At 40.2% G+C, this 9,668-nt stretch overlaps 1 protein-coding gene across 1 annotated transcript; it reads left to right on the forward strand.

Moving 5' to 3' along the window:
* The first annotated feature begins 456 nt into the window (after window positions 1–456).
* On the forward strand, window positions 457–9,073 carry LOC139931050 (aldo-keto reductase family 1 member D1-like). Its single transcript, XM_071924432.2, has 9 exons — window positions 457–662; window positions 818–985; window positions 1,655–1,771; window positions 1,951–2,028; window positions 2,367–2,489; window positions 2,690–2,799; window positions 3,246–3,411; window positions 8,617–8,699; window positions 8,791–9,073. The coding sequence occupies exons 1-9, from the start codon at window positions 570–572 to the stop codon at window positions 8,831–8,833; spliced, it is 981 nt and encodes a 326-aa protein (XP_071780533.2). The 5' UTR covers window positions 457–569; the 3' UTR covers window positions 8,834–9,073.
* The last annotated feature ends 595 nt before the right edge of the window (window positions 9,074–9,668 follow it).

The following is a 9,668-nucleotide window of genomic DNA, read 5'->3' on the forward strand; positions in this document are numbered from 1 at the left end:
ACATTCAGGTCAGACAAAACTAAAAGAGAAATGGTTTAGAGGGCTATATGTGTGTGTGTGTGTGTGTGTGTGTGTGTGTGTGTGTGTGTGTGTGCATACATATCTCATATTACTAGGGCCCTAAAGCATGGGAGTGTTTTGTGAAGATCAAACAATTGCATAGGAAAGTTTCCTCAGTATCAGTCAAACCAAAGGCAAAGAAAATATGTGTAAAACATTTCTATTTTGTCAGGTTCTATAAAGCTACAGTGCTTGCGATCAAAATGACCCCAGACAACACTGTTGTGTGTTACTCAGTAATTCCTACATTTACATTTATGATTTACAATTGTTATGCAAGTTTCCTCATACGTTCTTTTATCCTCTGTCAGTCATCTATCTTTTACAAGGTTTTGTCTGGGAGGCTGTTGCTGCTGTCTGGGAGGAGTCTGGACGGTGGTCAAAGAGCAAAAGGATAAGGTTCATTTAATGTAATGCCGTTGAATGGAGTGACATGTTTAGTCTTGGACTTTAGATGAAGAGCCAACCAACTACACTTTCATTTGAACTAGTTTGACACTTCGTTGAGAATGGACCTGACAGCTGAGAGCCACTCCATCCGTTTGAGTGATGGCAACAAAATACCTTTGATAGGGCTGGGAACTTATGGAGATCCCCGTATGGTAAGACCCATTTTACCCTGTTATCTGCAGACGTTTTAAATGCCTGATTGCTTATCATAGGACACAAATTAAACATTCACTAATATGACACACAAAGAGTAAGTGTGAGAACTTTTTTGTGCTTGCATGAAAAACTCATAGTGTGTTTTCAACAGACCCCTAAAGGAACGGCATGTGAATCAGTGAAAGTGGCTATCGAAGCCGGATACAGACACATTGATGGGGCTTTGGTCTATTTCAACGAACACGAGGTGGGACAGGCTATAAGGGAGAAAATTGCAGATGGAACTGTGAAGAGAGAGGATATCTTTTACTGTGGAAAGGTTTGCAAGAGCTTCTGTGCGCGTGCGTGGGTGTTTTTGTGTCCGTTTTGTGTGCGTGAGAGCCCCCGATGTATTAAACTACTCCGCTCCGCTCAGTTTGCTGCTGAAAATGGATGGAACAGGTCCCGAGAAGAAGAAATACGCTTCCAAATTTCAGTCCACTTGGTGCGAGACCTTCCCCTTTCTAACCGCTAGCCACATCAACAAACTTGTAGATGTACTAGCTATTTAGTAGCTATTTTGTATAAACCAAGTGACATAATCTAGAAATATCGACACTGACTGAATGCTTGCTTATGTGGTATAGAAATGTTTTCTTAGTTACTGAAAAATCGAAATGGAAACTACCATGGTAAACAAACAAACTACTTTGGTAGGGGTCCTATTTGATATTTTAAGTGCTTTTTATTTTTACATTTCATACTGCATTTCATTCTGTTATTTCTAGATTGGATTACATAGGCTATTAATATCTGTGAGAGGTCACAAATGCAAGTATATTGTACAATAATGTACAATAAATGTACAAAACGCACCAAAAATAGTTGTTAAATGCATATCCATCAGTAAGAAAATCTCCCTCTTTTTCACAGCCTAATGTTGGCAGATGACTTATAAACCTGTATTGAGATAACTGACACCTCTTGTTCTGTGCTGATAAATATGCAGCTGTGGAATACATTCCACCCCCCGGAATTGGTGCGGCCAGCTTTGGAGAGAACGCTGAAGACTTTACAGCTTGATTATGTCGACCTGTACATTGTAGAAATGCCCACAGCCTTCAAGGTATATATGTATTTAACCTCACAAAAAAAATATCATTTAAATCTGATGATACAGTGAACACAGCATGGCATTGTTTTTAAATAATATACAATAGTGGCCAATTTTCTGTAAATTAATGCTGATGCCATTTCACCTTGTTTAGTATTAATATGAACAATTTTTATTGTCATTTTCTGAAGCCGGGGGACACATTCTACCCCAAGGATGAGAACGGGAAGTACATTTACCATGAGACAGATCTCTGTGCTACATGGGAGGTGAGGCATGTTGACCTGTATTCCAGATGAGAACAGAGATGGAGCACTGGCATCCCAATTATGAACAACATGGACCACAACTGAACAATTTATGTTGAAAATCAGCATTCCTGGAGACCACAAAGCTTAACATCCACACCCATGTTGGTTCCAGACTTGGTATTTATCTGCAGGTCAAAGCCCTGAAAGATGATAAAGTTCATTTGGCATATTTCCATGAAGCTCAAAGTCTGGATCCTTACATTTAGCAGTATGTTTTTTTTTGTTTTTAGGTTTGAGTGGTTAGATAGAATTCAACATGTTGCTTTCTGACTGTATTCTCTTTCCCTCTTGGAAAGGCTTTGGAAGCTTGCAAAGATGCTGGGCTAACAAAATCTCTCGGAGTATCCAACTTCAACAAGCGACAACTGGAGCTGATCCTAAACAAACCTGGCCTGAAACATAAACCTGTGTCAAATCAGGTAGAGACACGTCAGTAGCATATCCATGTTCTGGAGCAGTGCATTAGAGTAGATGTAAGACTGGCTGAAGGCACTTTATAGACTGTAACTATAGATCAGAGAGGGAAAGGTGGGGCTGACTAGGACACCATGCCCCAGAGGAATAAAAAATGCTTGTGTGTGTGTGTGTGTGTGTGTGTGTGTGTTTGTTTTTAAAACAGGTTGAGTGCCATCCCTATTTCACTCAGCCAAAGCTGCTTGAGTACTGCCTGCAGAAAGACATTGTCATTGTGGGATACAGCCCCATAGGGACTTCCAGAGATGCATCCTGGTATGCTGTAGAAATGCATATTCATTACATTCAGCTCATGTATAACTGATAGAAGACAGGTTTAACACAATGCTCTCAGCTAAAACTGAATATTTTGCATAAAGAAACTATTTTTCCACACAAGAGACTGCAATTATGGAAAGTAGTATACAGCGCAAAATGTCTTTTTATCTGTAAAAAGTGATTTGCTGTGTTGTAGTAAAGTTCCATTCATTTGGGGTGAATTTCTTTCACTAGAGTATCACGTTGAAAGAGCGTTTCATAATCATACTCTGATGAAGCACCGGACTCGTCTGAAACATTAGTGCTGTGTTCAGCAGAATAACTCATGTGGTATTGCAGTAGCGGTGCGCGGATTTGTCTTCACCAAGCAAGTGTGATATTTTTCCTCATGCACCTGCACCTAAGTCTAGCAGATGTGAGACTAACTACCCATTGCACAACAGGGTGAACCTAACATGCCCTCCGTTGTTGGAAGATGAGCTGCTTGGATCCATTGCCAAAAAGTACAACAAGAGCACAGCCCAGGTGGCCCTGCGATTCAATGTGCAGAGAGGGGTGGTGGTCATACCCAAGAGCTTCAACCCTGTTCGCATAAAGGACAACTTCCAGGTTGGTTTGTTCAGTTTTCGCTATTCTACAAAAATGCATCTTGAAAATCAGGAAATACAATGTGAAACTAGGAGTCAGTAGTCATGGACGGGGCCGGCAGATGTAGCGTAAGAGGAAAAAGAGAGTTACATCAAAGAAAGCACATTTACTCAGCATCACCCAGGACCCGAACTCACAACCTTTGACACCAAGGGCAGGTCATGAACTTGTTGAGCTATCTGTTGGTAGTTTGAAGGGAGGAGGTGTCACATTATGACTGAGGCAACCAGCAGGGTGCATGATAAGATCTGTCTATCCATACAAAGGCAGATTTCAAACTAGTGTCAAATATTCAGTTTTCAACATAAAATTCTGGGAATTTGCATACTTTGTCTAAACAACATAGAGATGGCTGTAATTTATTTTTTTTACAAGGCTCCATAAGCAAAAAACTGATGTTTAAAGATAATAATAATAATAATAACCTTTATTTGTATAGCACCTTTCATACACAACATGCAGCTCAAAGTGCTTTACATCAATAAAAGGCAGATAAAAGACAGATTAAAAAGATAAAATTCATATAAAAGAACAAGCAAGATGCATTGCATTAAAAGAATCAAATCAAGTAAAATAGAAAGATAGAAGAACACAACAAATACTCCCACTTTTAGATGCACATTGTGAGTGAACCCATATGTTTTTCTTTAATTTACTTTCCCCCTGTCCTTCCTGATTCTACTCTTGATCCGATATTTACGTCAGATCTCACTGCCTCAGGCAGACCAGAATCATAGATTCTCCTCTTGGTCAAAAACCTCCCCATCCACAGATGGATGAGAATCCATCTGATTCTACTCTTGATCCGATATTTACGTCAGATCTCACTGCCTAAGGCAGACGAGAATCATAGATTCTCCTCTTGGTCAAAAACCTCACCATCCACAGATGGATGAGAATCATACAGGGTAAAGCTCTGTCCCCCCCACATATAGTGTTCACTTGTGCAAGTAAGCATTACCCGGACAAGACCAATGAAAATTTGTACTTGCCCGTGTCAGCTCTGTTGGGATCCTGAACAGAAACAGTTAAAATGAAGGCTACTTAAAAGCTAAGCTGAAAAGATAAGTTTTTAGCAGTCGTTTGAAAATGCTTACAGAGCCCGCCTCTCTAATATTCTTTGGGAGGGTGTTCCACAGTTTAGGAGCATAGTTAAAAAAGGCTGCATCCCCAATCTTCTTTTGAGTGGGGTTTTGTACTTCTAACAAACCAGCAGTAGAAGACCTGAGGGCTCTTGATGGAATGTAGAACAGCAGGGATTCTGTAATGTAGGCTGGTCCTAAGCCATTGAGAGCTTTGTATACAAGTAAAAGAACTTTAAAATCAATTCTAAAGGACACTGGGAGCCAGTGCAATGTAGCTAGAACCGGAGTGATATGCTCTCGCTACCTTGTTTTTGTTAAAAGTCTGGCTGCAGAGTTTTGGATAAGCTGAAGCCTCTCAATAGACTTTTTTGGGAGGCCGGTAAAAAGGGCGTTGCAGTAGTCCAGTCTACTTGTAACAAACGCGTGAGTTAGCTTTTCAGCATCTTTCTGGGTTAGGAAGGGCCGCACCTTGGCAATATTTCTAAGATGAAAGAATGCTGTTCTGGTCACCTTGTTTATATGGGAATTAAAACTTAGATCAGAATCTAAGATAACACCCAGGCTTGTTACTTCTGATTTGATCGAGGGATTCAGGTTCCCAAGTCTTGTGGAGAGTTCTTCTCTTTTGGCTTTGGGGCCGACCAAAAGTATTTCTGTCTTATCTTCATTCAGTTTTAAGAAATTTGTGTTCATCCAATCATTGATAGCCAATAGACAAGTAGTGAGGGAGCTTAAGGCATCTGCATGATTTGGCTCTACAGAAATGTATAGTTGTGTATCATCAGCATAGCTATGGAAATTGACATTATGTTCTCTGATAATATCACCTAATGGAAGCATGTACAGTGAGAAAAGCAGGGGACCAAGACAGCTTCCTTGTGCAACACCAGAAGTTAGATCATGTTTCTCTGATACATGATCTCCAAGACAGATGAAAAATTTTCTCCCTGCAATGTAAGTTCTGAACCAGTTTAGGACACATTCAGAGAGACCAACCCTGTTCTCGAGACGATCTATGAGAATATTGTGGTCGATGGTGTCAAATGCTGCACTCAAGTCCAAAAGAACCAGAACTGACACCCTGTTGGCATTAGTGCTAAGTCGCAAATCATTGACTATTTTGGTGAGAGCAGTTTCTGTGCTGTGGTTGGCTCTGAAACCTGACTGAAACTTCTCCAGAATGTTGTTTTCATTTAAAAAGTTGTTAATTTGGTTAGAAACCACTTTTTCAAGTACCTTACTTAAAAAAGGAAGGTTTGATATGGGCCTGTAGTTACTTAGGACCCCACAGTCCAAATGTGATTTCTTCAACAGCGGTTTCACAACAGCGGAGTTTGAAACACTATTGAAAACCCTCTTAAAAAATGTAGTGGGGACAGGGTCAAGAGAGCAGGTGGAAGATTTACTCTCTATTACCATCTTATTAAGTTCTGCAACAGAAATACTAGAAAATGCCCTCATGGATGTTTGACTTTTACAAGGTTGGTTATTGAAATTACCAGCACCTGAAGCGATACTAGCCCTGATAGTTGTGATTTTGTTTTTAAAAAAGTTAGCAAATTCCTCACATTTTGCATCAGAGGCTTGGCTTAAAATGTCAGAGACAGGGGCAGGATTCAGCAGTTGGTCAATGGTGGAAAACAGTATTCTAGGATCACTCCCGCTCTCTGTAATGATCTTTGAGAAATGGATTTTTCTTGCAGCACGTACAGCATTGTTATATGCAGTTAAGGATTCTTTATAAATGCTATGATGGACCTCAAGTCCAGATTTTCTCCACTTCCTTTCTGCTGCTCTACATGTTCTCTTGAGCTCACGGACAGAGTTATTTATCCATGGTGATATTTTGCCACTTAACCTCTTTTTGACCTTGAGTGGGGCCACTTTGTTCAGTGTATTACTCAGATTGTTATTGAAAGCATCAACCATTTCATGTACTGAGCAGTTTAGATGACATGAGTCCAGTTCTCTTACAAGCTCTGAGAACTCAAGTTCTGCTGTTGCATCTAGGAACCGCTTTTGAGCAACAATTTCTTTCATGTTCCTGGTTACAATCAAATGAGCATCAAAGAACACACAGTAGTGGTCGGAAACAGAGACATTAGACACTGATGCATTGTCAATCGTTACTCCTTTCGTCATGACCAGGTCGAGTGTGTTACCATGTTGGTGTGTAGCCTCAGTGACATGTTGAGTGAGTTCTAAACTGTCCAGTAGGTTGATGAATTCCATAGCCTTCGAATCAGACATATTATTTATGTGAATGTTTAGATCACCATTCAAAATTATTCTATCATATCTGGTGATAATAAGTGATGCCAATTCAGAGAATTCTGGGAGAAAAAATGGTAGTTGCCTAGGTGGCCGATAGAGTGTTAAAATAAGTACTGGAGCTTCAGCCTTGAGGACAAAGGCCAGATATTCAAAAGACGAAAACTCTCCTAGGTCAACCTTTGTACAGTTAAACTGATCTGAGTAGATTGCGGCTATTCCACCCCCTCGTCTGCCCTGTCTAACTGACTGATAGAAGTTGTAATTTGGAGGACATGCTTCAATAAGTGTAGCATTGCTATTTTCATCTAACCAAGTTTCCGTTAAAAACATGAAATCAAGTTTAAAATTAACAATAAGATCATTAATTAAAAATGATTTGTTTGTTAGTGACCTAACATTTAGTAAAGCTAATTTTGAAGTTTTGACAGGGCCTGAACCCGAGTGATGAGGGACACATATCCAATTATCAAGTTGTTTCACACTTATCAAATTTGATAAGTTTGCAGCATGGAGAGGGTACGTCTTGCTTATTCTACTGCTAGTCAAAACAGGAATGGGGAAAGTTACAGGCACTGATGTAAAAACTCTTGGTGGTGGTTGTGATCCAGCAATACGTGTATTGGGTCCCAGCTTGATATGGGAAATTTCATGAGTACCAGCTACAGTGTAGCAGGGACCCCAAGGCCATCAGTTGTTTGCTTCTCCGGTGTTGATATCAGCAATGTTGGTGTGACACAGTGCGCTTGGCGCCTCCAGGATGGATGAAGGTCGACGGGGGCAGGGAGGGGGAGGACGTCTGGGAGTTGAAGAGGGGGGGCATGGGCGAGGGGGACGAGGGGGGAGAATTGAAGAGCGGGGCTGTGGGGGTGGTGGAGCCTGAGGGCTGGCTAGGACGGGGCGGGGAAGCGGTCGAGGGGTGAGTTTAAGTCCAGCATTCACCAGTTCTTCCATCTTATCTGTGAATCCTAATAGAGGGGAGGCGGGGGAGAGGGAGAGGGAGGGGGAGGGGGAGGGTGACCTGGAGGAACAGAGAGCTCCAAGCTGAGGCTGGGACTGGGGCTGCGGTGAGAGTGACTGGTCATCTATGGGTTGCTGTTGAAGTTGGGACTGAAGTGTGTCAGAGTTGAGTGCATCCGGGAGGGGGGCAGATGGGTGATGAAGGGAGTAGAGGAGATTGTCCGTTAGTAGTTTCACTCCGGACCCGTTTAGATGCTCTATTTTCCATTGACTACAATTGTTTCCATAAAGGCAGAATTCAAATAATTGAAAAAAAAAATCAGTTTTTGAGATAGAAGTCTGAAATGTTGTACGTTTCATCTACCAAGACAGGAAAAATATTTTCTGGACATGGAGTAAGCAGCAATTCACCGTGGCTGTGTACAGTACCATTTACAGTCAGACATTTTGATGAGCTGTGGGCTCAATTTTTGATTAAATGAAAAACCCCACAACAGTTTTATTTGGGCAGGTCTAATGATGCTCTCTAGTGATTTTCATGTAATTTAAAAGTATGTGGGACTAGTTAGATTTAATTAGTTTTACAGTTTTTAATAAAAAGAGTGGGGGACTGCATAATTTAGTATAGGTAGCAGTGTATGAAAGTTTTGCCTTGTTTGGGCCGATAAGCTCAGAAAATTACAGAGCTGTAGCATGTATGATTTTTAAACTTTAGACCGCTGCTGTAGCGCCACCATCTGGACTATTGCTGCCGGCATCTAATGACATTTGTTGTTGTGCAGTTGTTATTGTACTCAGACTGCCACGGCTTGTAGTTGCTCTGCCTCACACGTGTTGTCAACTTTTGCAGATATTCGACTTCTCACTTTCTAAGGCTGAGATGAAGGCAGTTGAGGGCTTGAACAAGAACATTCGTTTTGTGGAGCTTCTCATGTGAGTATACTGCAGACTGAGCGCTGTTCTTCCGCTCTAATGAGCCAATATTTAATGTTTATCCTCTTAAAATGGTGCATTGACTCCACAGGTGGAGCGATCATCCCGAGTATCCTTTTCATGATGACTACTAGACGCCTCAGATGTCAGGACATCACTTTTATTTACACAAATACATATACACCCTGTGACCAAGGATGGAAGTAACTAATTACAATTACTCTTGTTACTGTAACTGACTAGCTCTTGTGAGCTTTTTTGATTGTTTTTTTGAGATCAGTGATACTTTTACTTAAGAATGTTTTGACTGAGGTTTTGTACTTCACTACATTTTAAATCAGATCCATGCAAAAAGAAAAGAGTAATCTGGCTTTACTGTATTTTGTTAAAGTTTTTTTTTTTTATCCAATTAAAATAATCTAGTTTGAACTCTGTGCTCTTGGCCTTGCATGGAAAAAAATCACATCTAACAATATTCTGTTTTGTAAAAAGTAACTCATTAACTGAACTACATTTTGTTTTGATGAACTACGTTTTGTTTTACTTTAGTAGATTTTTACGTAATTTTACCTCCATCTTAGTAAAAAAAAAAAATCAGCAAATTAACAATTTAAATTTCTTCTGCTGGAGTAGGATATTTTGTTGCGATTTCCACTCCTGCCCATGACTGTTGTGATGGTTGTGATGTCTTTGCAACTTTTTTTAATGCAATAACTTGAATATCCAGCAGGGGTCCCTATCTATCTATATACACCGTGAACATTATGATCCTCGTATTCTAATTTTATACCACTTCTCTGATGCGTTTCATGGGATGTTTTGTAATACATGCCGTAACACTACAACACTGTAATTTTAATTTGAGTATTATGCGATAAAAAATGTATGATTGTAATAAAGTCATAAATGCCAGACCAGAGTGAAGTCTAATTTGTGGAAAACTAAACAAATGTTTTCGATTTTTACTTT

Source organism: Centroberyx gerrardi, chromosome 24 (genome assembly GCF_048128805.1).
Source record: "Centroberyx gerrardi isolate f3 chromosome 24, fCenGer3.hap1.cur.20231027, whole genome shotgun sequence".
Classification (NCBI taxonomy): Eukaryota; Metazoa; Chordata; class Actinopteri; order Beryciformes; family Berycidae; genus Centroberyx; species Centroberyx gerrardi.

Excerpts from the sequence above, each read along its gene's own strand:
- LOC139931050 (XM_071924432.2), top strand. The coding sequence starts at position 570 with ATGGACCTGACAGCTGAGAGCCACTCCATCCGTTTGAGTGATGGCAAC. Across the intron at positions 3,412-8,616 it reads GCATAAAGGACAACTTCCAG|ATATTCGACTTCTCACTTTC; the intron begins GTTGGTTTGTTC and ends CAACTTTTGCAG. Across the intron at positions 8,700-8,790 it reads CGTTTTGTGGAGCTTCTCAT|GTGGAGCGATCATCCCGAGT; the intron begins GTGAGTATACTG and ends TTGACTCCACAG.